The sequence below is a fragment of the Balaenoptera acutorostrata genome, chromosome 2, assembly GCF_949987535.1.
Source record: "Balaenoptera acutorostrata chromosome 2, mBalAcu1.1, whole genome shotgun sequence".
Classification (NCBI taxonomy): Eukaryota; Metazoa; Chordata; class Mammalia; order Artiodactyla; family Balaenopteridae; genus Balaenoptera; species Balaenoptera acutorostrata.
Window position 1 is genome coordinate 184,102,423 of NC_080065.1, and position 24,953 is coordinate 184,127,375.

Below are 24,953 nucleotides of genomic sequence, written 5' to 3' on the forward strand. Positions count from 1 at the left end.
GCGCCCGGAGGAGGGCGCCGGAGGGCGCGGAGCCGCGACCGACGCCATATTAAGGAGCGGGGAGCCCGGGATTCCGTCAGCGGCTGCCGCGGCCGGACGCGGCGTAGCTGCGCTCAGCGGAGGCGGGCGCGGCGTGGTGCCGGGAGAGGCGGGGCCGGCGGAGCCAGCGGGCGACGGGAGCGAGCCAGGTGAGGCGGCCGAGGTCTGGGGACCCGCCCCCTGGACCCGAGCGCGACCCCCGAGTCGGGCGGGCTTGGCAGCGGCGTGGGCCTGCCCGGCCCCCGAAACCGAACTGGCGGCCCGGCCCGCCGCCCCCAAGCTCAGGCCCCCCCCAACCCCTCGGGAGCCGGCCGGACGCCGGCGCGCCGCCCCGCAAGCCGAGCTAGGCCCAGGTGACCTCAGCATCCCATCTCCCGCCCTAACCCCCACGTCCGAGTCTCCGCCTAGAGCAGGCCCTGCGTGACCTCCGCAAGCCGAGACACCTGCGGCCCGCCACCTCCCCGCGCGGTCAGCGTCCCTATCCTTTTGTAATTAGCAGGTTGAGCTCTGACCGCTCCCCGCCCCAAACCGGGGGACTCCCCACTCCGTCCCCCAGAACGGCAGGCCCACGCCCTAATTTGTGCTCTTCATCATTGGCCTGTCAACCCCGGGTCTCCCAAGTTCACACCATCCAGCTGGGGCCTGCCCAAATTGAAACTGCCCCCCCCCAACCCCGCCCCGAGCTGTCACAACTCCCCCAGGCTCGGACCAGCCCCCGCCCCCCGCCCGGATAAAATACAATCTGAGGCTCGTGGACCCTGGAACAGCCAGGCTGAGGTGCGGAGACCCTGCCCGAATGGGCTCCCCATTGTGCTCACCGCGCCCCTCTCTGCTCCTGGCACACGGAAGCAGTTAGGCGACGAGTTTTGAATACATAAGTGCCCCACTGGCTCCCAGCCCGTCTGGTTTCTGCTCCCCGCACCCTTACGGCTTGACCCATTCTGGGCATGACCCAGCCAGAATCCAGCGCTCCCATCTCGCCACTGACCTCCCCAAAATGTGACACCGCCTGGTGGTGCCCAACTGCCCTCCAATCCGGGACCATTCTGGGTCTTCCAACAAGCACCAGCCCGGCCACCCCGGATCCCGCAAGTGTGGCACAGTCACGCCATCACAGCCGCTTTCCCCTGCTAAAAACTGACCCCCACCTCCCATTGGTCCTGCACTGTCCAGGCCTGCCCCCAATTCAAAGCCTGAGTCCCACTGTTGTGCAGCTGTCCAGCCTAAACCCGTTTGGTTTTTCCCTGTTCTCTTCCCCTCAAGTCATCCCTTGGTTCAAGGTGCCTCTCAGACTGGGAACTAGATCCCCCCACCCCCAGTCCGCTAAGCGATGACCTCATGCCTCTAGCTGGTGAGGCTGCAGCCCACTCTCCTCGCCCCCCGCACCCCGGTCCCCGCCACTTCTTAGCATACTTGGAACAAGGACAGTTTACCTAAAGAAAAACCGTCCACCCAGATCTCATGCAGCCAGCGCCTGCCAGATCCACCTTCCAGATCGGGGCCAGGTGGGAATGCCTTTGAAATGAAGAAGGTTGGTTGGTCCCTCCTGGAGGTGGGGACGGACGGGATTTGCACTCTTGGAAGCTGATGAGATCCTGGGTGGGAGGAAGCAGTGTGCAGTCCTCAGAGTGGGTACACGTTGTCCCCCTGGCCCATTTATGGGCAGAGTGTCTCGTGGGCCGTCGTGAGTGTTGATGTCGAGGGCCCCTTCTGTTTCGGCCACGCTGAGCCGGCTTTTCTTCTGAACCTGAGAGTGGAAGCAGGTGTGCTGGCTGCCCAGCGGCGCTTTGCATAGCGAGTGAGGTTGGATTGCTCCAAGAGGGTTGTGTTAAGGATGCAGGCTACTCCCCCTCCAAACGCCGGGGCTCTGGTCCTTGGACAGGTCTTGGTTCAGAGGACAGTTGCTTTGCTGTGGCTGGGGGCCACATCTCACGTGACTGTGCTGGCCAGCGTGCCACCGTGACCATTTCCCAGGACGATCTCAGAATCTGTGCCCTGGCTGTTGCTATCTGTCTGGGGCTGGGCAAGGAGGACCTCGGAGCCTGATGAGTCTTCAGAAGCGGGTCTGCATCGATTTTCACACCAGGTCCTCTGTCTCCTGCCATTCGTAGTTTTGGGGGCCTCTGACTGGGGCAGGTTTTGTATACCCAGGACTTCTGAGTTTGGGGAGGCCCAGAGTGGGGTTGGTTGTGGGACCTTTCGCTCAGTGTTACTGAGACGGATGAGGATCCAAAGTCATTCAGTCTGGAGGGTCGATCCTGGGGACTTCCGGGTAGCATCAAGGGACTTGGTCTTTAAGAAAGCAGCCAACTTGCAGCACTCTTGTAATCCTTCTCTTCTAGAGCAGAGGCTCTCAACTGGGGACACTGGTGATGTCTGGGGACATCTGTGGTTGTCATGATTGGGCTGCTCCTGAAATCGAGGGGGTGGGGGCCAGGGGTGCTGCTCCACACCCCGCAGCGCCCAGGACGGTCCCCCACAGAGGATGATCTGGCCCTGAATGTCCACAGTGCCGAGGGGGAGAGACCTTGGACTAGAGTCCTGACCAGGAGGCCTGTGAGTACAGGGACTCCATCCCCAGATCCTGCACAGGGCCCGGTGAGGCTGGGGCTGTAGAATGCTGGCTTGAGTGGGTGCGGGGGTCCTGGCCGGCCCTGGGGGTTGGCACCGGGAGCCGGTGGCCTGCAGAGCCGGGAAGGGAGTGTTTGGCTCCCCCTCTTCCGCCCCGAGAGCTCCCTGTGGTCCGACTTCTGCTCCCTCACAGGCCCCAGTGGCTTCTTGCTCGTCGGCTCCACTGATCACGGCCCTGCCCACCCCGCACTGGCCTCCCCCAGGCTTTGGCCGCTTCGGAGCCTGCCCGGTGCAGGCAGGGAGTGTTTAAGTCAGGGGATAGGCGCGCAACCGGAGCCCCCCGAACATGGCACTGACAGTCTCGACGGGACTGTGTTCTTGGCGAGCGACTACTGTCTCCTGCCTCAGTGTCCTCAGGTGTGAATGGAAGGAGAGAACGTGCTGTGCACCTTCCCGGCCTTGCTTCCTTTAGTCATCTGACTACTGCGTGTCGTAAAAAAAAGTGGAACGTGGAACCCACTCGCCTGACTTCCTGTGCCTCCCCCTTCGTCCTTCACTCGCCCTCCTTTTATCATCTTATTTATTTTTGTTGGTAACAGCTTTCCTCAGATGTAATTGTTGTATTCCACACTTCACTCATTTAAATTGTACAGTTGGGAGGTTTTCAGTGTATTTACAAGGTTGTGCAGCCATCGCCACCATCTAGTTTAGAGCGTCTCCATCAGCAGTCACTCCCCATCCCCTTCCCAGCCCCTGGCAACCACTAACCACTCTGTCTGGCTTTGCCTGTTCTGGGCGTTTCATATAAATGGAATCACACAGTATGTGGCCTTTCATATTTGGCTTTTTTCACTGAGCATCACATCTTTAAGGTTTGTTCACGTTGCAGCGTGTCCTCCCTTTTTTGTGGCTGGATAGTATTCCGTCGTATGGATGGGCCGTATTGTGTTTGTCTGTCCACCAGTTGGGGGGCCCTTGGGCCGTTGGCCCCTTCTGCATATTGCGAATAGAGCTGCTAGGAACAGCCGGGCACGGTTTCTTGTGGGGCGGCCCTCCTGTTTAATCGGGACTCAGATGCCTCTGCATGCGCTCCTTGGTGGCCTGCCCCTCGCCCTTAGCTTCCGGTCCTCATTTGCTGCTGATGCCCAGAGCTGGCTCCTGACTGCAGGCCCACGCGGCCAGCAGCCAGTCGATCCTCTCCTGGGTGTCCTGCGGTGCGTCCAGAAAAGGTTGCTCTTTCCACAGACCTGCCCGTACCCCCTCCCCTACTTCCCCCAGCCTCACCTGGGCCCCTCCTTTCCGTTCCCCCATCTTTTCAGGACCATCTGCGTTCTCACCTGGGAAAGCAGGCCCCGTCTCCCTGCTCCCTGCCGCTCTGCCCAGTGCACCACCGCAGGCCTGCAAACGCGCATCTCATCAAGCCCCTCCACCCGTCCCTTCCCCACCTCCCTGCCACCAGCTGCCCTAGGGCACAGCCCAGGAGACTGCCATTCTGGCCTTGTCACCTTTCCCTCTTCCTGCCCCCAGTGTGCTCCTTACACCCCAGCCTCCCCAAACCATTCTTTCCAGACCCCCCATGCCCTTCCCCAGATCAGAATGGGCCCAGGAACCATTGCATTGTGACCATCAGGGAGGGTCTCATCCCTGCCAGGCATGACAGCCACTGCAGGAAGGGGGTCAGGCTGTATTTGCACTGGGTCCCACAGTGAGGAGGGGCCGCTGGGTGGAGGGGTGGAAGGATGGTGGGGGGAGGGAAAGATGGGGGTTGGGGCATGTCTGTCTGTCTGTCTCTCTGCACTTACAGAAGGGCTGAGCAGCTGAGAGGTCAGTGCTAGTCTTTCAAACCGGGGCGGGGGGGGAAGCAACTAGTCCCCCTAAGGAGTTCCCTAAACCAGAGGGTCTCCACTGGTTTAGGCGGTTGTCAAACCTGGGGGTGGGACATCCAGGGGGCAGGGCCAGGGAAGCTGCTCAACCCCCCACAGTGCCCAGGACGGCCCGCCGCAGAGCAGGACCCCGCCTGAGTGTCAGCAGTGCCAGGGCTGCCCAAAACACACTAGGCTTTTCCTTCTGCCACCGCCCCCCAGGACCCATGGGTGGGAACTGCGGTGAGACAGATTGAGGAAGCACTTTCTGTTGCTCAAGGCTGCCTGTGAGGGGGTGAGATCCCTGTCCCTGCAGGTGTGCAAGCGGACACAGAGATGTGTAAGGGCTCTGGGGTCCTGATGGGACATCCAGCCTTGAGAGTCAGGCTTCCGACATAAATCACAGTTGTGTGGCCCCCAAGTTGTTCTTCCTTTGCGTGGGGTTTGCATCCTCTGGGTTGCTGCAGACCCAGACGCCCTTACGGTCTGAACGTTTCACCAAGTCAGACGGGAGTGGGTGCTTCATGTGCTGAGAGGTGGGGGGATGAGAAACTGCGCTTCAGGCATCATTTCTGAGGTTTCGAGCAGCAATCTCACATGGGGTGGAGGTGCCCTGCTGCCAGCAGTGTGCTCTTGGGGGTGTTGTCACGGAGAAAAGAGGTGTTGACGGGATTCTCCTCTCCTTGAGGCTGTGAGCCCGGGGGTGGGACGTAACTCTGGCTCCCTGCTTTGCAGCTCCTGCACCTGCCTGCACACAGAAGGGCAGTAGCCTCAGCTGAATGAATGAATGAATGAGCAAACGAACAAAAGGAAGATGCTCCTCAGGGCTCCGCCACCAGGCCTCCCTCTCCTAGTGATTCCCTTCGGCCACTCAGGAAGGTGCGCTGTCTCCCGTCCAGTGCCGGGCACAGTCCTTTCTGACTCTGGCCGTTCCCAGCCTTGTCCTTTGCTGTCCTTAGACATAAGGGGCCGCTAGATCGTTGTGTTCCCCCTGCAGGGGGAGACCACTCCCTTCACAGGAGCCCAGGTCCTAGCCTTGTACAACCACAGCCCACAACCCTGCTCCTCCAACGTCCTCAGGACGGTCCTCCCTCCTCCAAGGGGAGACCAGTCCTTTTCACCTTCGGGGGCGGCGTGGGAGAAGATGGGGCCCTGCCTGGTCACCTGGCCCACAGCTGTGGCCAGCAGGATACCTCCCGTGCCACACAGCCCACATCACCGCGCGGTGGAGCAGGAAGCAGGGGCGTCTGGGATCTGTTGTGCGCCTGTCACTGAGCCTGTGAGACCAGCCCCCATTTCCTAGCGTCTCCTTTGGGTCAGGCCCTCTACCTGCTGCTTCACGGAAGCTGCGCCCCGGTCACCGCAACATGTGCGGTGTTATCCCCTTACCCCCATCTTTGAGCTGAAGAGACTGAGGTTCAGAGAGGGGAAGTTGCTTGCCCAGAGCCATGCAGCCAGGGAGGGGTGAAGCCAGGACTCAGAGCAGGTCTGTCCCTGTCTGCAGCCCGCCCTTTCTCATCCACCCTGCTGGGACTGGTTGACGATTGTGTGGGGAGGGGGCTGCCAGGCCGGCCTGCCTGCCTGGGCCCAGGAAGAAGAGGCAGAGCCAGACTCTGACTGGAGCGGAAGAGTAGGCGACCCCCATTTTCTGGTTGGGTCTCTCATGTGGGACTTCTCCCCCAACCCCTCAGAGACCGGCTGGAAGAAGACGACCAGCCCCCCGCCTTTCTCGGGGGCTGGTAGTCAGGAAGCCGGGGACGGGCACCAGAGCCAGCCCCGGTCTCCAGGTTCTTCCGCCTGCACGCTTCCGGGAAGGAGGGCGCTTCCCCGAGGTGTTGGGCCCGTTGCCCGTTGAAAGTCTGTGCCCCGAGATGACGGTTTTCAGGGAGCCCCAGCCATTTGTCACCGTGATCCCTAATTGGATGGCTTCTGCTGGAGCAGGCCGGCGACGAGGCACACGTGGCCGTGATGACCCGTCCTGAGTGGGCCTTGGAGCTTTAGACGGCTGGCCTGCTGGTGCTGGCCTGGGGAGCCTCTCACTGCGGAGCCCGAGCAGCCGTGGGCAGGTGGGGGCGGGCGGGATGGAGCTGGACCGCCCCCCAGCCGCCCGAGCCCCGGTTTTGTGGAATGGAGATAGGATGGCACCTGGGGACCGAGTTGAGTCAAGCGCCTGGACTGCCTGGCGCTGTGCTGGCTGCTGGAGAGGCACAGGTGGCCTTCATGTCACCGCTCTCACTGTCCTCACCTGTGTTCTGACGGTCTCCCCACAGGGCCAGGGCAGTGCCCCGTTCGCCGGGGAGGCAGTGCCCCATTCGCCGGGGAGGCAGTGCCCACATTGGACCTGGCAGGGCGGTGTCCCCAGGCTCCTGCTGGCATGCTTTCTTCCCCTCCCTTCCCTGTGCCCCGTGTGGGGAGCTGGTGTGACCAGCCCCCCCAGAGGCCAGAGTTACCCTCACTCGGGGTGATCCTGCACCCCGCCCCCCCCAGGGGACACTGGGCTACGTATGGGGACATCTGTGATGCACACAACTCGGAGGGAGTCTCCCCTGACATCGAGCAGGTGGGGGCCAGGAAGGCTGCTCCACACCCCGCAGTGCCCAGGACGGCCCAGATGTCAGCCGTGCCATGGGCAGGCGGGCAGGCAGGCACGCGGCCACATGCCACACGCAGACCGTGCTCAGCCTCCAGTACTGAGTCATGAACCACGTCACACGGTATCTCCTGGGCCTCCGAGGCTCCCAGCAGGAGAACAGCAGGACTGGTTTTAAAGATAAGCACGGCCTTGAGGGACTTGCAGTTTGAGCACTTCTGGAGGCCATGCTGGCTGGGCCTGGCGTGAACTAGTGGAGGGTGTGCCCAGGATGCTGCCCTCCGCACCGCACGCCCCCCGGGAGGCCTTGACAGTGACAGTCAGAGGGGCTGCGCTGTCATGGGTCCTGCCCCACATGCCCCTGTCTGACCTTTCCTCCTCTGTGGGCTGGGGGAGGGAGGGCCGGTTCCTGCCCGCACCTGGGGGCTGTTAGTGACTCGAGGTGAAAGCTTGCTCTTGGTATTGTTTCTCAGGTGGGACCCCAGCCGCCTCTGGCTCCAGCGGGAAGGAGGGCTCACAGGGCTGGGGCACTGGCTTATCTTCAGGCCCCTTGGTCCTTGCTAACCCCAGGGCCAGCCCGTGCCCCATCATCTCACTCACCAGGGAGCCTCCCTGGCCTGGCCCTACAGAGCCCTCCCCCCAGCACTGCGGACACGGGGGTCGGGTCATTCTCCGGGGGCGGGGGTGGGGTGCATCCCAGGCGCTGGGATGTAGAGCAGCGTCCCGGGCACCCACAGTCATGACAACCACAGACATCCCCAGACCTGGCCCAGTGTCCCCTGGGGGCAGAACCACCCTGGTGAGGACCCCTGGGTTGTACTGACAGTGAACCGTCCTGCTGAGTACCTGGTGCCTGGAACCCTGGCACGCTGTAGGGCCGAGCAGGGTCAGGGGTATCGAGGAGCCGCAGGGAAGGCCTCCTCAGGACGGGCAGCCAGCTGTTGAGCAGCTGGCTTGAAAGCAAGGGCCCTGCTCTGTCACTGGGACCTCTTCATCCAGCATGAGTCAGCCTCACTCTCGGAGAGGACCGGGGCCGGGCTTGAACGTGGGGAGCGCACAGGAGGGCAGCCCTGAAGGGTCAGGCGGTCTGTGACATGTGCAGGCCCTACTCCTAGCCTTGTAGGGACCTCATCCTGTCCCTTCAAGTGACCAGGATCATGCCCATTTCCCAGAGGACTAGGCTGAGGCTCGGAGACTGAAGGCTAGTCTGAAGCAATGAGAGAAGGTGTGGGCTGCCTGGCTCTTCATTCTGGGGGCCATGAGGGGTAAAGAGGAGACGCACCTTCAGGGCTGGCTTGGCGGGTGGGCGAGCCTCCCAGTGACAGTGCCCTGCAGAGGGGGCACTGGCAGCCAGCGACTGAGGACCCCAGCCCACCTCACAGACCACGGACACCAGCCTGCAGGTGCCGGCTCCTGGGCAGAGCGTCTCTAGGGCCAGGGTTCTGGCCCCTCTGAGCAGGCTCTCATCGCTTCCTAACCCCGCTCTGTCTCCCGAGGCAGCTCTAAAGCCCCTGCAGCCTGGGGGAGCCTTTCTCAGCCACCTTGCAGATCCTCTGTGCTCGGAACTTCTTTTCAACAGAAAAGTCACTACTCTGTCTCTGCCTTTTACTAGGAAACTTTGCAGATACACAGCAAAGGTGGCAGAGCGTTCTCCTGCACAGCCAGCCATGCCCCTGCTGCCCAAACTCTTCTGGTCTCGAGCCAGGGCATGCATGGTCCCCGCTCTCCCCGGCTGCTCGTTTCTTTGAATGGCCGGCAAGTTCCCATGATGCAGAATCCAAGAAGCACAGAGTGACAAGGCAGGGGGACCAGGGCTTCCTTCCTCTCCTGACCCCGTCCTCTAGTTCCTCTTCCCCAGCCGACCTTCCCAAACCTTCCAGAAATGGCTTGTTCTACACAGCATGTTGTCACGTGCCCTGGGTCCCAGAGACCCGCCCCCCTTTTACTGCAGTGCCTCCTGTGGGGAGACGGGCCACACCCTGCAGGTAGACGTCTGGTCTGTAGACGTCTCTCGTCCCCTGCTTTCCTAAGCAGCCTGCGGAGAAGTCTCCGTACACAGGGTTTTGCCCACACGCGCCAGAGTTTCTAAGGGTAAATTCTTAGAAGTCAGAGAGGATGTGCGTTTTTAGATTCTGAAAGCAGTTGCCAAATTCCGGCTCCTGCCAAGCGTGGGTGCGAGGGTGCGTCATCTGATCGTGGAGTTGCACGGGGATGGGGGGAGCGGGCTCTGGGCTGGGTTCGCAGCCCTCTGGCCGCGCGTGCAGCCGAGCCTCTTTTTCCGGGAACCGTTTGTATCCTCTGCCGCTTTGGTCTGTCCTGAGGGTGGCAGGTACTTTTCCCTGTTACGTCGTTCTTTTTTTAGAAAACTGTGTTTGTGGTGTGTTTGCTTGCAGACACTTTTCATTTCTCCACACGTGAATTTATCAGCCTTTTCTCTCAGGGCTTCGGGCTCTTCTGGTCTTCTGCAGTGCGGCAAGCAGCAGTCTTAGAGGAGGTGGGCGGGCGTCCCCGAGGTCCTGGGACCGAGGACTCTCTCTGATGCCACCTCCACTCTCTAGAATAGGCCGCTTGCAGCCTGGCGGAGGCGCAGGCCCTCGGCTCTGAGAATGGGCTGGAGTGGGGGCTCAGCCCGGTTTTGTCGCCAGCATCATGTGGTTTGGGTGTGACTGCGGCCGACCAATGCTGCGAGTTACCGCTCTCCTCCAGAGATCTTGGTTGAGGCCCTTGGCGTCTGTCTACCTCCTCACCGAGACAGCCTGGGTGTGCGGGGCGGGTGCCCCTGAGGGCGCCGGCTTGTCACTTTAGAGAAGAGGGCAGCGTCCATGGTGGGGCGTGTCATCTGCATCTACAAGGGCAGAGCTTGAGAAGGCGTTAGTCCTGGAGCCCCTGCACCCGTGCCCGTGCCTCCGCGAGTCCCTCTGCGAGGGGTCGGGTCTCGGAGACACCATCCTGGGCTGGATGCTGGCATCTGATGGCCCCACACACTCACCCACTGCCCAATCTGGACCTCACGTCCACCTTGCCCCTCCGTAGACAGCTGGCCGCTGGGGCGCGCTGCCACCGGCATGGCTCCTCTTCCCCTGGTGACTTGTCTCTGACTCACCGCCCCGCTAGGCAGGGAGCTCAGCACCGTGGGACTGTGTCCTTGCTGCCTGCTCCAGCCCAGCACCTGCCCCAGGCCTGGGGGTGCTCAGAAAACATGGGATTGGTGGGGTGAATGAAGACTCTCCGACAGACGCGTGAGCCGCACGGGCTGGGGCAGAGAGCAGGCCTCTGAGAGCCCCCGTTGAGGACACCCTCTCGGCAGCCACCTCCCCCTAAAGATCAGCAAAGGTGGTCTCGGTGCTCTACCTTCCTCCGCCTGCCCCTAGTGTGTGCGTGTCCTGCAGTTGTTGTAACAAATTACTACAAACTCCGTGGCTTAAAACAACAGAAATTTATTCACACAGTCCTGGAAGTCAGGAGACTGGCTCGGGCCTCACGGGGCTAAAATCCTGGCCTGGGCAGTGCTAGTCCTTCCAGAGGCTCCAGGGAAGCATCTGTTCCCGCCTTTTCTAGCTTCTAGAGGCGCCGCCTCCCTGGCTCGCGGCCCCGTCCTCTATCTTCGTATCTCTATCGTATCCAGCAGTGCAGCATCTCCCGTCTCTCTCTGCCTCTGACCCTCCGCCTCCACTGGGCCCCCCGGGACATCCCCATCCCAGGGGCCTTAACCCCATCTGCAAAGCCTGTTCTGCTATATAAGGGAACATACCCAGAGGTTGGGGACTAGGAACCTCTCTGACCCTCAACACACACATCTGTCAGCAGTGAGACGTCCGCCAGCTGCACGGGCTTCTTCAGAGTGTCCCGTTGGGATGTCGCCGGCAGATGGGGTGGGGCGCGCCACTCTGGGCGTACTCGCTGGACTCGGATTCAGCGCACCCCCGGCGCAAGGCCACTTGGCGTCTTAGGAGCAGCTTCTTTGCGCATCCCAGGAAACCAGTCTCCCGCTGCGTGTGCTCCGAGATGACCGCGGTGCTTTGCGCTCTGCTTAGGTTCTGGCATGTGGGCAGCGTCCAAGCTGTTGTCTGGGCCCTGCCGTCTGACCACGCAGGGAGCCGCTGGGGGCATTGGCACGGTGGCTTTGGTCTGTGAACGGAGGGGCCGTGGTTTCCGTCGGAAATGAGCTCATGTGGACCGAGAGGCTTAGAGGGCTGATGATGAGGCCCCTCGTTCCCCTGGGCCCCGCCGGCCCCGAGCTGTAGCCCAGCAGTGGGGGCCCTGGAGGTGGTGCCGCCGAGCGCACGGCCGAGTGCGCCTGCACCTGCTCTCCCGAGGGCTCACTGCCCGGCGGGCGGCACACGAGGCCCTGGTCAGGGCCGCCGCGGTTGACCACACACGTCGGGCCAGGAAGTTAGCCAGGCTCTCTGAGCCTCATTTCCGTGTCTGCAGAGCAGGGACAGCCAACTGGCCCAACTCTGGAGCCGCTAGAACAGGGCTGTGACGGCTCTTCCTGGTGTCCGGCCCCACTCGAAGCCCGTTCACGGGCCCCTCAGTCGCCGTAGACGCCGGTCCTGCTGGGGCTTGGTTCTGGCTTGCACTTGGCCTGGCACTGTGGTCAGCGAGACGGCCGGGTCCACCCTTGGGAAACGGTCCCCTGAATGGGTGTCTCCCCCCAGGCCAGATGCTCAGATGGGCACCTTTGTGTCCCGCTATGGCCCTGCTGCCCAGGAGCCGTCGGGTGTGGTGAGGGCTTGCGGGGGGCTCTGGGTGGGCGCATGGGGAGGGGGAGGGCAAGGCCAGAGACAGAGACAGCCGTCTGTCATTTCAGAGACTATGTTCTGGGGCCAGAATGGACAAAATGTGTCTAGGGACGCCTGCTGGGGCAGGAAGCCGTTGGCCAACAAGGGGGTGCCTGCTCCCAAAGGTTAACCTGAAATGAGGGGGGGGGGCGGAGGTGTTGCAACCCTGCTTCTCACCGAAGCAGGAAGCCCGCTGTCTGTCGATGACAGGGCATGGGTGGCTCTGGGCCAGCACGGGCTCAGAAGGGCCCCAGGCTGAGTGGAGGGAGGGCCATGGGCACGGGGGCGGGTGGGCGTCCAGGCAGGAGCCCTGTCTCTTCCCCCACCTGACCCCTTGCCCAGCTTCGACAGCCTCATCTTTGCAAGGGGGTGCAGGCATCCAGTTCACGGGGCCACGTGGAGGGAACACGGCGTAAGATAGGCACGCTGAGGTGACCAGTGGCTGCGTTACTGTCCCGTGGGCTCTAACCCGACTGGCTCCGCTTCGGCCGAGCATCTGGCTTTGGGCCGAAGCCACACCAAGGCAGCCCTGTGCATCACATAATCCCGGCGAGGGACAAGGACCTGACCGGCTCATGCCGGTGCTTCAGCCCAGGGTTAGGCCCAGGAGCTCGGAGAGGCCATTTGGGGGCATGAAAGTAGCACTTCAGCAGATCGGCCTGAGTGTCTCATAGTCTCCTGGTCACACAGAGAGACGCGAGCGCTGGACTTTCCTCAGGTGTCTTTTTTTTTTTTTTAAGGGCAAACGTTCTCTCTGGTTTACTTTCTTTTTTTTTTTTTTTTTTAATTTATTTATTTTTGGTTGTGTTGGGTCTTCGTTTCTGTGCGAGGGCTTTCTCTAGTTGCGGCGAGCGGGGGCCACTCTTCATCGCGGTGCGCGGGCCTCTCACTATCGCGGCCTCTCTTGTTGTGGAGCACAGGCTCCAGACGCGCAGGCTCAGTAGTTGTGGCGCACGGGCCCAGTCGCTCCGCGGCATGTGGGATCTTCCCAGACCAGGGCTCGAACCCGTGTCCCCTGCATTGGCAGGCAGATTCTCAACCACTGCGCCACCAGGGAAGCCCTGGTTTACTTTCTGTCTGTACGGACTTGACAGCTCTGGGACCTCTCATGAGTGGAATCACACAGTATGTGGCCTTTTGTGTCTGGCTTATTTCACTGAGCATGATGTCCTCAAGGTTCATCCATGGTGTAGCAGGTGTCAGAATCTCCTTTCTTTTTAAGGCTGAGGAATATTCCAGGGTGGGGATGGAGCATGCCTTGTCTATCCGTTCACTGTGGGTGACACTTGGGTTGTTTCTCTTCTTAGCTTTTGTAAATAGTACTGGTAAGAGCATTTGAACATTAGCTTCTGTGTGGGTCTGTTTCCTTTCTCCGGGCTGTATATCTCAAAGTGGAGTTGCTGGGTCACGTGGCTGTGTGTATTTGATTTCTTGAGGAGCTAACAGGGGCAAGGGGATGGGGAGGGAATGTTTCATGGGGACAGGGTTTCGGTTTGGGAAGACGAGGAAGTTCTAGAGGTGGATGGTGGGGATGGTTGCCCGAGAACGTGAATGGACTGAATGCCGCTGAACTGTGCACCTAAAAATGGTGAAGATGGTGAATTTTATGTTACGTGTATTTTACCATAATTTTTTTTAAAGGCAAGTGTGGACTTCCCCAGGGTACTACACCTAGGAATTTGTATTTGTAAACTTAATTTCTGGCCAGCCTTCACTTTTCGAATGCTTGATACTTGGTCTGTTGTCAGAGCAGCGCCGGCCTGGAGGCTCGGGGGCCGGAACTAGCCAGCACTGCCCCGTCCAGCCCTCGGGCTGCAGCCAGAAGCGTAGGGTGACTGTGATGGTGCGAGGCCGCGGGGGTGGGGGCAGAGCAGGCGCGGGGTGGGAGGCTGTGCTCGGGGGGCCCCTTCGGCGCCGCCTCCACCCCCGGAGCCTCAGGCATCCCTGGACTCTGGCCTGCCATCCCCCGGGAAGGGTACCCTGCCCTCTGAGGCGTCCGCTGGCCTCCGCCCTGTCCTGGCAGGCGCACAGCCCTCCGGCCTCAGGCCTGCTCTTCCCTCTCTGGAATGCCCCTCGGCATCCCCTCGCTGCGGCACTCGCGCTCCTCTTCCTCAGAGGCCTCCCCAGGCGAGCCTCAGAGGCCTCCCCAGGCGATCGGGGAGCTGCTGGGAGCTGGGCGGGGGCGTGTCCGCTGGAGGCTGCCGTCCCCCGCCCCGGCAGGCCTGGCGCCCGGTCCGCTCCGCGGACCCCCGCGAAGGGACAGGCAGGCGACTGACCGGCCGCCCCGCCTCCCTCACAGGGCCTGAGGAGCTAAGGGGCGAGGACGAGGTCCCGGGGGCGGCTCACGGCCTAGAGCGTCTGAAGCAGGAAGGCGACGAGATGGGTGCCTGTGTGGGATGGGGGGGCCTGCGGTAAGTGGGCGACCGGCCAGAACCAGGACAAAGGCGTGCGGGCCCCGTGGAAGGTTCCTGCAGAACAACCAGAGAGGAGCCCCGTTTGTCCCCGTCACGTCCCGCTGGGCTCCTGGGAGGGAAGGGCCCCCACCTGGCAGGGGACTCGGCCATCCCCGAGGAGTGCCCTGTGCTCGCCAGGCGGCGGTGGGGACCACTGCACGCCGGCACTGACCTCTCGCGCCCTCCCCGCCCAGGCTGACGGCCGCCATGGACCAGGACTACGAGCGGCGCCTGCTCCGGCAGATCGTCATCCAGAACGAGAATACAATGCCGTGCGTGAGTGCCCAGGGCTGCCCCGCCAGCGCCGGGGAGACTTGGGGGGCGCGGGGGGGGGCAGGCAGCTGCTGGGCTTTGGCCCTTGGAGAACAGAGGTGCCGACGGGTGACAGACACGTCCTCCCCCGCGGCGGCACAGCCACGCCAGGTGTGAGATCCCCCAGCACCTCCCTGCGCTGCCCTCCACTGCCGGGGCCACAGACCCCTCATCCTCGTGGGCAGCCAGGGCAGAGGAGCGATGGTGGCACGGGAGGGCCCTGTTTTGCTCTTTACTGCATCGCCACCCCCTCCGCCGTGTTGTGTTTCTCTGTCCTGGGCTCCCGGCACGTTGCAGGCTGCGCCTGCCGGTTCTCAGCGCTCTCAGCTCCGCGCTGGGCTGTCCAGGGCGGGGTCCTTCCTGCCTCTTCCAGATTCTGGTGTTGCCGGCAGTCCTAGGCTTACAGACCCACTCTCCAGTCTCTGCCTCATCTTCACGTCCCTCCTCCCTCTGTGTACCGGTGTCTCTGTCTCTTCTGAGAACACCAGGCCTTAGATTTAGGGCCACCCTGCTCCAATATGACCTCGTCTCAACTTGATGATACGTGCAAAACCCCTATTTCTAATTAAGGTCACATCGCAAGTATCAGGGTTCGGGACTTCAGCATATCCTTTTGGGGGACACAGTTCAACCTACAGCAGATCCCTTGTAGAAAGAGGGACATTCCTGGGACATTCCCACTGCCTGGTTCTGGGGTTGGGTCATGGTCTGATGGGGGAATAGCCTTGTGTGCGGGGAATGGGGCTGGCAGGACGACAGGCTCTCAGTGTCGGGGGACAGATGCTCTTTGTTCTGTGCTGTCAACGTTCCCGTCCTTTGGTGACTGCTGAGAAACGGATCTCAGCACCTGGCGGTGTCCATGGTCGGGCTTTCGCTCCCTGGCCTCTTCACACCCACAGAGCCGGACGGACGAACTGAGCTCCAGACATGGTGCCTCTAGCAGGTTCCAGCACGTGGGTCACTACCAAGATCAAACCCTCGTTCAGCGGCCAGAGGCCAAGGGCGAGGAGGCACAGTGGGCGGGGCCTCAGTCGGGGAGGAGAGGCTGGCCTTGGGGCGCTCTGGGGGCTCTGAGGCACCCAGCTCGCCCTGCCGTCTTTCCAGGTTGCAGAGATGCGGCGAACCCTGACACCCGCCAACTCCCCCGTGTCCTCCCCCAGCAAGCACGGGGACCGCTTCATCCCCTCCAGAGCCGGCGCCAACTGGAGCGTGAATTTCCACAGGATCAACGTGAGGGGGCTCGGGAGAGGGACCCTGACCGCGCAGCCTTGGGGCACGGGTCGGGCCCTTCCCACTCAGCCCTACCTCCTTCCCTTCCCTGTCCCACAGGAAAATGAGAAATCTCCCAGCCAAAACCGGAAGGCCAAGGACGCCACCTCGGACAACGGCAAAGGTCGGGACTCAGGCCCCCCCGCCCCCTGCCCCCTCCGCCCCACCCCCCCAGCCCGGCCTCACGGAGCTTGGTGCCCACAGACGGCCTGGCCTACTCGGCTCTGCTGAAGAACGAACTGCTCGGTGCTGGCATCGAGAAGGTGCAGGACCCGCAGACGGAGGACCGCAGGCTGCAGCCCTCCACGCCTGAGAGGAAGGGCCTCTTCACGGTGAGCCCCGCTGGCTGCCCCCGGCCTCCGGTCTCAGCCTCCACGGGCGTCTCCTCCCATCTCAGCCCTGCCCGGGGGGCTGGAATCCCAGAGGCACGGGGGACCGCTTAACCCCGTGCCTCGCACCAGGCCTGTCGCCCTCCTGCGCGGCCTGTGGGTTGGAGGGACCTGGGACCGGTGCCGCCTGCAGGGCGGAGGGGCGGGGCCTCAGCCTGAGCCGCCCCGCAGCCCACCTCCCCGTTTGGGCCCTGGGGCAGCGCCAGAAGGCCTGGCTTGGGTCCCTCAGGAGACTCTGGGCTGAGGGGCTGGTGGCTGCACGGGGGCTGGAGAGACAGGCTGATGCCAGCAGCCCTGCAGGAGGACGCCTTGGGTGCGAGGCTTGGTTTGCCCGGGACGCGCATCTCTAGTCAGAGCCCCTCCCAGTTTCGGCGCCCCCTGGACTCGGGCACAGACCACCAGCATCCACTCAGTGGGTGTCCCCTGCCCCCAGTATTCCCTCAGCGCCAAGCGCTCCAGCCCCGACGATGGCAATGACGTGTCTCCCTACTCCCTGTCCCCCGTCAGCAACAAGAGGTGAGTCCAGACCTGCACTGGCCAGGGGTGGGGCTGGGGGGCAGCCGGGCAGGGCCCGGGAGCTGCCATCAGTTCTAGAGCTGTGTACGGGGTACGGGGTGGCCCAGAGGACCCCCCTCATTGGGGACTTGCTGCAGGCCCAGACCAGGTGCTGGGAGCCCAGGAGGGGTCCTGCAGGAGGTGCTGGGCAGAGGGGAAGGTGGGGCTGTCGGAGCTCAGGGCGGCTGAATATCCAGTGGTGGAGGGGTCGGTGGCCGTGGGGTCACCCACGGGTTTGGGATCACACAGTGACAGAGTCGGGACAAGCGGGAAATGACGCAGCCTCCCAGCGCCACCGGGAGGAGATGGCGTCTCTGCAGTTCTGTGCAGTTGTTGCCAAATCTCTGCCTCGGTCTCTCTCTGCAGTCAGAAGTTACTGCGGTCACCACGGAAACCCACCCGCAAGATCTCCAAGATCCCCTTCAAGGTCCTGGACGCGCCCGAGCTGCAGGACGACTTCTACCTGAACCTGGTGGACTGGTCATCCCTCAATGTGCTCAGCGTGGGGCTGGGGACCTGCGTGTACCTGTGGAGCGCCTGCACCAGCCAGGTGGGCGCCGCTGAGCCTGTGCGCACGCACGCGGGCTGCGGGGTGGCAGCCGAGCCGGGCCGGGGCCTGTGTGAAGGGTGGGAGTGTTGCCGGGGGCCTCCAGAGCCTGGGGCAGCTCCCGGCCACCCGCTCCTCCCAGGTCTGTCTCCTCAGTGTGCAGACTCTCCTGGGGTCGGTCAGCAGGGGTGAGCGGAGGCCCACGCCCGTCCCTGCCCTGGGCTGGCTTCCGAGAGTCAGGAGTCCTTGCTCCCCGGCCTGAGCTCCAGCCTCCGCCCGTGCCAGCAGAAGAGGCGTGGTGTCTGGGCCCGACTGAGTGCAGTGTCCCCCGCCCAGCAGTAAATGTCTCGGAGTGGCTGCTGGACACACATGGGCTCCGGGTCTGCAGGGCACAAAGACCCTGCAGGTGGGGTGTTTGAGGGACAAAACCAGATGCAAGTGGGTTCAGAGAAGGCGAGCGAAGCCAGCACAGGGAGGCCGAGACACACACACACACACACACACACACACACACACACACACACACACACACACACACACCCACCCACACACACACCCACCCACACACACACCCACACACACACACACACCCACCCACCCACCCACCCACCCACCCACCACCACCACCACCACCCCCCCCCCCCCCCCCCCGACCCGGCAGCCTGTGGCCGACACCCGCTGCAGGGACTCCCCCCACGACACCCGCTGCAGGGACTCCCCCCACCCCGGGCATGATGCCCGCATCCCTCCAGGCTTTGTGCCGTCAGCATCCCTGTGCTTGGGTGTGTCCCCTCCCGGCCTGTGGCTTCCCGAGCCCCCCAGCCACCTTCTGCTGGGTCCCAGCACTGACACTAGTGCCCCCGGGCCTGAGGTGTGAATGAATGAATGAATGGGTGAACAAACAGATGGATGAGTGGACAGTCTGGGCCTTGAAGGAGCAGTGGGCACCAACTGCTCCCCCTTCCGCCAGGTGACCCGGCTCTGTGACCTCTCCGTGGAAGGGGACTCGGTGACCTCCGTGGGCTGGTCTGAGAGGGTCAGTACACTAGCCCCATCACCCTGCTGGGCAGGGTTGGCCCAAGGAAGGTCGACCGGACCTCACTGGAGGGGCCCTCCGCAGTGTTGGGGGCCTTGGAGACCCAGAGGAGCCAGAATCTGGCCTTGTGGTCACTTGTCCAAGCCCCAGTGACACCTGTGCCCCCAGCTGTCCCCAGCCTGGTAGAGATGATTGGAGTGACAGAGACTCTGGGGCAGGCTCGCTCCACACGTTGAAGCATGCGGATCTTGGGGCATGTTGCATGGATTTTAACAGTCCCTCTCTCTGTACTACCATCTGCCCAGAAAGTTCCTAGGAGGGGTGTCCGAAGGGGCGCGCGTTAGAGACCTTGAAAGAAGTGGGCCCAAGGCTCTGCTGCAGGGAGGTGAGGGGAGCTCCCCAGCCGCCCGAGCAAGGGGTCCCCACACAGGGGCCTGATGCCCGCTCTCGCCCACGGCGTCGTCCTAGGGGAACCTGGTGGCCGTCGGCACACACAAGGGCTTCGTGCAGATCTGGGATGCGGCCGCAGGGAAGAAGCTGTCCACGCTGGAAGGCCACACGGCGCGCGTTGGTGAGGAGCCGCTCGGGGCCCGGGGATGGGTGGGTCCCGAGGGGCCGGGTCGCGTCGTCATCCCACCCTCTGCCCGGCCGCAGGGGCGCTGGCCTGGAACGCCGACCAGCTCTCGTCCGGGAGCCGGGACCGCATGATCCTGCAGAGGGACATCCGCACGCCGCCCTTGCAGTCAGAGCGGCGGCTGCAGGGCCACCGGCAGGAGGTGTGTGGGCTCAAGTGGTCCACGGACCACCAGCTGCTCGCCTCAGGGGGCAACGACAACAAGGTAGGCCCAGCCCCTGCCCTCCCTCCCGCCCCGCCGGCCCCCTGCCGTGGAGCAGGGGTGATGGGTGACAGGGGTGCACCCCGAAGGAGGCCAGGGTGGGCCCTGCCTTCCCTTGGGGGACGAGCTGCCTGGGCCTCCCGGCCCCATCCCCGCAGCTGCTGGTCTGGAACCACTCAAGCCTGAGCCCCGTGCAGCAGTACACAGAGCACCTGGCAGCCGTGAAGGCCATCGCCTGGTCCCCGCACCAGCACGGGCTGCTGGCATCCGGCGGCGGCACAGCCGACCGCTGCATCCGCTTCTGGAACACGCTCACGGGGCAGCCGCTGCAGTGCATCGACACCGGCTCCCAGGTGTGCAACCTCGCCTGGTCCAAGCACGCCAATGAGCTGGTGAGTGCGGGGCGCAGGAGGCCAGGCCCCGGCCGTCCAGGTCTGGCAGAAGCTGACCTGGTGCGTGTGCCCAGTGACCGCAGGAGAGGCCCGAGGGCTCTCATGTGCAGTGTGTTTCTCTGTCTGGAGCCAGTCATCGACCAGGGTGTGGGGCTGAGGGCTGACACCTGTGGTCTCTGCACCCTGCGGGCAGGCCTTGGTGTCCTTGTGCCTTGGTGGGTGTGTCGGGGGGGGGCGGTCTGCGCCCTGGGGTCACTGGAGGGGAGCCCCAGGCTCTGACAGCGTTCTCTCTGTCCCCTAGGTGAGCACGCATGGCTACTCGCAGAACCAGATCCTCGTCTGGAAATACCCATCCCTGACACAGGTGGCCAAGCTGACTGGGCACTCCTACCGGGTCCTCTACCTGGTGAGTCTCCCCAGCCGGGCCTGGTTCCTCCATCTGGCCCAGCTTCGGGCTCTGGGGCTGAACGGCAGGGTGCAGCACCATCGCTCTGAGTCTGTTTCCCCAACGCCCCGCCCCCGCCCTGTGAGCGGGGGCAGCTCTGCCCGCCTTTATAACCTCCAGGTATTTGTTTCCACATAAAAATAGAAGATGCCACGAATAACCCACATCCAACTGCTCAGATCATCTCTAGATGTTTCACCAAATAACCATTTGCACGTGTCTGGAGAAAGGAGCCCCTCCCCAAATCCACTCACTCTTCAATATTTTGGTTTTTTCTAGAAAAAAGTTTTGTGCTTAAACCAGCAAATCCTTTGCCCAATTGCACAGAGTGGGACCCCTGCTGGGGCAGGAAGCCATTGGCCAACAAGGGGGTGCCTTGTTGTGGTGGGGCGTGGCATCTCACGGCTTTGCCCGTAGGCCACAAGGACAGCGGGGGTCTCTCTTCTCCCGCAGGCCATGTCCCCTGACGGAGAGGCCATAGTCACTGGTGCTGGAGATGAAACCCTGAGGTTCTGGAATGTCTTTAGCAAAACCCGTTCGACAAAGGTAAAGTGGGTCGGTATCAGCGCCAGATGTTCCCCCACGTGTGTGCCCTCAGCCTGTCCTGGGGCCTCCTCCCCCGTCCCCGCCGCTCAGCCAGCCCGTCACCCCGTCAGCTGTGCCCTCCCCGGATCCCCACACCCCCTCTCCTCCTCCTGCATCACCTGGTGTCCCTGCACATCCAGGGGCACTCGCCGCGCAAGGTGCCCGCACAGGCCCCTCCTCAGGCCCGGAGCCTCAGGGTCCCTCCAGGCAGAACTTCCTTCCGGTGCCCCAGCGGCTGGCGCCCAGCCCAGCGGCCCAGCCCCGCAGCCGGCCCCTGCGGGAGGTCACCGGACCAAGGGCTCAGCGTCGCTCCTGTGTGCCCTGCAGGAATCCGTGTCCGTCCTCAACCTCTTCACCAGGATCCGGTAAACCGGTGGCCGTGCCGTCCTGGTCGCAGAGCGCCACCTCTCAGCGTGCATGGACCCTCCCCTCCCCCGAACACGGGCCCCAGAGGAAGACAGGCAGCCAGGGTGGGGCGGGAGCCGGGCCTGGAGAGACCCTGAAGGTTCTATTAAAGCCTGATTGTGAACCCTGTCAGCCGGTGTTTGGGGCGGGGCCGGGCTCGGGCACCAGCAGGAGTGGGGCCTCCGGATCCCTCCACCCTGGGTGGCCCTGGCTCGGACAGCTGTGCTCGGAACGGGATGGACGCCTCCTGGACGCCGCCTGCTTCCGTCCGTGTCCGTCACCGCCTCGCTGGGGCTTCGTGCTCTGCCCGGAAGCTCGTGCTCACTGCTGCCCACACCTGCTACGGGACAGACAGCTGGACACCAGGCCGGTTGGCCGGGGGAGGGCCCGGCAGGATGGCAGCTCGGGTCGGCCCATGGATCGAAACGACGTCCCCACTCGAGAGGTTTCTTTGCAGCCCCCTCTGCTCTCCCTGCCCCAGCAGCCGGCCGGTGGCTCTTTCAGGGGCACGGCGTTGGGAGCAGGCCACACGCCAAAGGAGGTCACCTTGAGGCGGACTTGTTGTCTGAGGGAGACTGATGTGGGACCTGTTCGCCATCATGGCTCGCCCCGACTGTCCTTGTCGCTCACGGGGTCACAGCCAACTGTGGTTCTTGCGGCTTGCTGGGCGGCCGGTCAGGGTAACCTGAGGGCAGAATTGACCCTGCGGGTCAGGTCGCGTGGGTGCCCAGCCCTCCTCCCCAGCCCCTTCCCCTCCAGGCCACCCTAGTGGGTCCTGTCCATCTGCGCCTTCAGCCGGGGGAGGGGGCACCTGAGGGTTCCCCCGGAAGCTTCCTGAGCTCCCCCGACTCTGGGCCCACCTCATCGTTCTCCTCTGCCCTGTTCTCGGCTGCACCTGGAGAAGACGGAGGAGGGAGGTGGGGCCGGTGTGTGGCCAGGGGCCTGAGCAGCCACCCTGCCTCTCCTCCTCTCCCTCCCTCTCCCCTTCCCAGGCTGGAGGACATTGATGGACGTGGCCTGGGCAGAGCAGGCCTGGGCGGGGCGGGGGTCCAGTGTGGCCAGGGGAGGCCCCGCAGAGCCCCACCGGTCACCCCGGCTCTGCCGGAGCCCCCGCTCCTCCGGTTGTGAGAGCCCTGTGCTCCGCTCAGCCAGCCACACGTGTGCATGTGTATCTGTGTATCTGTGACTTTCCTTTGGATTTGTTTCTGTGTTTTTGTAAATCAGTCCCCAAAATGTTAAGGCTTGCTGGGGGAGAGCAGTGGCCCACCCCTACCCCTGGGGGAGACAGAGGTCACAGCTCTTAAGGTCTTCTCCTTCAGAGGGGCAGGCGGCTGAGCCTGCATGAACTTGGGGAAGGGTGGGCCCCGCCTCCCGGCCCATCCCGGCTGCTTGCTGGGGACGGGCGGGGACGAGCAGGGACAGTGTACATAGATGTGTGTATTCCGATGGGTCCAGATCTTATTTTTGTTTGTTTGAGTTTTGTTGTTTTTTTTTTAATAAGAGAGCAGTCCTGTGTCTACCGCACCCTGCCTTGGCTCTGCTTGTAGGCCCCGAGCCTGGGAGCGCAGACGGGCACGAAACGATGAAACGCGCGTCGTCGGCCTGCGCCATGGCAGGGCTGGGTGCAGGCGCCTGGCGCAGGTGAACCTCGCTCCTCCTGGAATTCAGCGTCACCGTCATTAAACCATGTGGGTCGTGCCCAGCTGGGGCTGCCTGTCTTCTCGATCCGTCTGGAGTCTGCACACACCGGGACCCCAGAGCGGCCTGAATGTCACAAACCGGTGGGGAGTGGCTGGCTCTGGGGGAGAGGCTGCGGGGGCCACTCAGAGGCGGTCACCAGGGCCCGCTGGGGTCCCTGAATTCATGGCCCCGTGATCCAGGCCAGTCCTTGCAGCCAGGCTGGTTCTGTTGGGAAGTGGAGGGTGGGCCCGGGGGTGGTGGTCTGAGCACGTAGCGAGGCCTGGCCCGGGGTAGAGGGGGCGGCACCTCTGCCTGACAGATGGGCTTCCGGGGCCAGCAGGGACACTGCCGGCCCAGCGCCCTGTGCGTGGGGAGGGCCAGGTGTGGTGCAGCAGGATTTGTTTCCATTGCTCCTGGACTGGCGGGGGAAGGGAATTAGTGACAGCGACAGCCAAGGGCGAGGCAGGGAAGACACAGCAGCTTCCAGGAAGGAGCGGAGAAGAGGGGGGCAGGAGGCCCCAGGGAGGAAAGCAGCCTGGACCAGAGGGGTTGTGACACTGGGTGGGCCTGCGGGCCCGGGGGCCCCAGGGGCCTTGAGAAGGAAGGGCGGTGAGGCCCCCTGCAGTCAGCAGCTGCCCACAAGTGGCGGCGCACCCCAGGCCCTCCGCCCAAGCCCGGGGAAGACCCCCATCCCGGGCAGCCGGGGACGAGGGAGGCCAGAGCCCAGACCTGCCCTTGAGAAGCTTCTGTGTGTCAGGGAGTGGACGACAGAGTGTTAAGTGCATGTGGCCGTCACGGTGTGAAGGGTGGCGTGGGCCTTGGGAGAGGGCAGCTTGAGCCCAGGGCTGACGTGTCAGCAAGGGCCTGATGGGGGCACGGACACACCCGGGCAGAGCTGGTGCTCCACGCTGTGGACCCGTGCAAAGGCCCTGGGGCAGGACTGTGCCTGGTGAGCTGGAGAAACAGCCAGGAGGCCCCTGCGTCTGGAGCGAGAGGGAGGAGGAGAGGGCAGGGAGGGGACGGGGCAGGTCATGCAGGGCCTTGGGGAGGAGTTGGACTTTTACCCCAGGAGGGAGGGTGGGACCCTGGAGGGCTGTGGGCAGAGAGGGGAAGGGAGACCCTTCCCCTCTCGGTGTGGAGACCTGGAAACAGGTGGGCAGGGGCGCAGAGACCAGGGAGGACGCCCTGCCCGGGCAGGCAATGACAGGACTGCGGCCACAAGCAGCTGGAAATGATGAAAGGCAGGCAGGTTCTGGATTTCTTGTGAATTTTTTAACATGTAGTAAAATGTGTGTAACATTTTGAGGTGTACAATCCTGTGGTTTTTAGTGTATTTACTATGTTGTACTGGCCACCACCATCTAATTCCAGAATATTCCATCACCCCCAAAAGAAGCCCCATCCCCATTATCAGTCACTCCCATCCTCCTCCCAGCCCAACAACCACGAATCCACCCTCTGTGTCTGTAGATTTGCCTGTTCTGGATGTTTCCCATCAATGGAATCAGACACTTTTGTGTCTGGCTTCTCTCACTGAGCTTCGTGTTCTCGAGGTCGTGTCGGCGCGTCACCCCTTTTCATGGCTAACATTCCAGTGTGTGGAGGGACCCTGTTTTGGGTTTCTGTTGTGCGGTTGGTGGGCATTTGGGTTGCTTCCGCTCTTTGGCTGTTGTGGGTTGTGCCGCTGTGAACACGCGTGTGCAGATTCTCGCGCTAGATGTATTTTGGAAACAGACGAAGGACTGGACGGGGGTGGAGTGAGAAGGGAGGACCTGGGGGCTGCAGGGCTGCTGGCCTGAGCACCTGGAAGGGTAGCGCTGAGATTGTGGAAAGGAAATTCAGAAGCTTCGTTGGGTTTGGAGGCCCCCATACGGCAGTGTTGGGGGGCAGAGAAGAGGTGGGAGGGCTGAGCCCCAGGCCGGCCCTACCCAGATGAGCGCCCGCCTCCTCCAGCCTCTGCTCTCCCGGCTCGGCCCCTCAGCTGGGGGAGAGGCAGTGGCCTGGATTGTGGCCAACAGACCCAGCTGTTGCCAGGACACCGGGCCGCCTTTGTTGCTGTCAACAATGGCCCCGCAGGCCTTGGAGGCAGGAGCCCCTGGGCACGCAGAGGCAGACATGCAGACCCTGAGGCAGGAGGCTGCCCAGCCCTACGTCCCCCGGGGGACCCTGGAAGTGAACCTCCCGGCATCTCTCTACAGGTGAGCAC

The 24,953-nt window shown here is 63.1% G+C and overlaps 3 protein-coding genes across 10 annotated transcripts in view; 2 read left to right on the forward strand and 1 right to left on the reverse strand.

Annotated features, from left to right (window-relative positions):
- Positions 1-22,591, forward strand: FZR1 (fizzy and cell division cycle 20 related 1). Of its 5 annotated transcripts, none has more exons than XM_057539620.1 (15): positions 1-188; positions 14,143-14,254; positions 14,491-14,572; positions 15,713-15,838; positions 15,938-16,001; positions 16,082-16,209; positions 16,700-16,782; positions 17,188-17,371; positions 18,339-18,404; positions 18,873-18,975; positions 19,059-19,243; positions 19,399-19,632; positions 19,934-20,038; positions 20,531-20,632; positions 20,990-22,591. In XM_057539620.1, exons 2-15 carry the CDS (start codon positions 14,223-14,225, stop codon positions 21,029-21,031), a joined length of 1,536 nt encoding a protein of 511 aa, XP_057395603.1. In that variant the 5' UTR covers positions 1-188; positions 14,143-14,222; the 3' UTR covers positions 21,032-22,591. The 5 variants fall into 5 exon arrangements, with proteins under 5 accessions (XP_057395603.1, XP_057395604.1, XP_057395613.1 ...); XM_057539621.1 differs by having other exon boundaries at positions 20,531-20,623; XM_057539630.1 differs by lacking the exon at positions 14,143-14,254.
- Positions 21,618-24,953, reverse strand: part of MFSD12 (major facilitator superfamily domain containing 12) — a 16,876-nt gene continuing 13,540 nt past the window's right edge. Inside the window, exon 10 of one of the 2 annotated variants that reach the window (XM_007176547.2) lies at positions 21,618-21,752. In XM_007176547.2, the coding sequence (XP_007176609.1) occupies positions 21,694-21,752 (59 nt within the window). In that variant the 3' untranslated portion in view covers positions 21,618-21,693. The remainder of the gene's footprint in view (positions 21,753-24,953) is intronic. The other variant, XM_007176549.3, reaches the window with a different exon arrangement.
- The window catches only part of TEKTIP1 (tektin bundle interacting protein 1), a 5,355-nt gene continuing 3,304 nt past the window's right edge, over positions 22,903-24,953 (forward strand). For all 3 annotated transcript variants that reach the window (XM_007176551.3, XM_007176552.3, XM_007176553.3), the window contains exon 1: positions 22,903-24,945. In XM_007176551.3, the coding sequence (XP_007176613.2) occupies positions 24,680-24,945 (266 nt within the window). In that variant the 5' untranslated portion in view covers positions 22,903-24,679. The remainder of the gene's footprint in view (positions 24,946-24,953) is intronic.

Bases quoted from the DNA above. Each gene is read 5' to 3' on its own strand.
- FZR1 (XM_057539620.1), top strand. From the start codon at position 14,223: ATGGGTGCCTGTGTGGGATGGGGGGGCCTGCG. The intron at 14,573-15,712 runs GTGAGTGCCCAG...CCGTCTTTCCAG, and splicing joins ACGAGAATACAATGCCGTGC to GTTGCAGAGATGCGGCGAAC. The intron at 19,633-19,933 runs GTGAGTGCGGGG...TCTGTCCCCTAG, and splicing joins CCAAGCACGCCAATGAGCTG to GTGAGCACGCATGGCTACTC.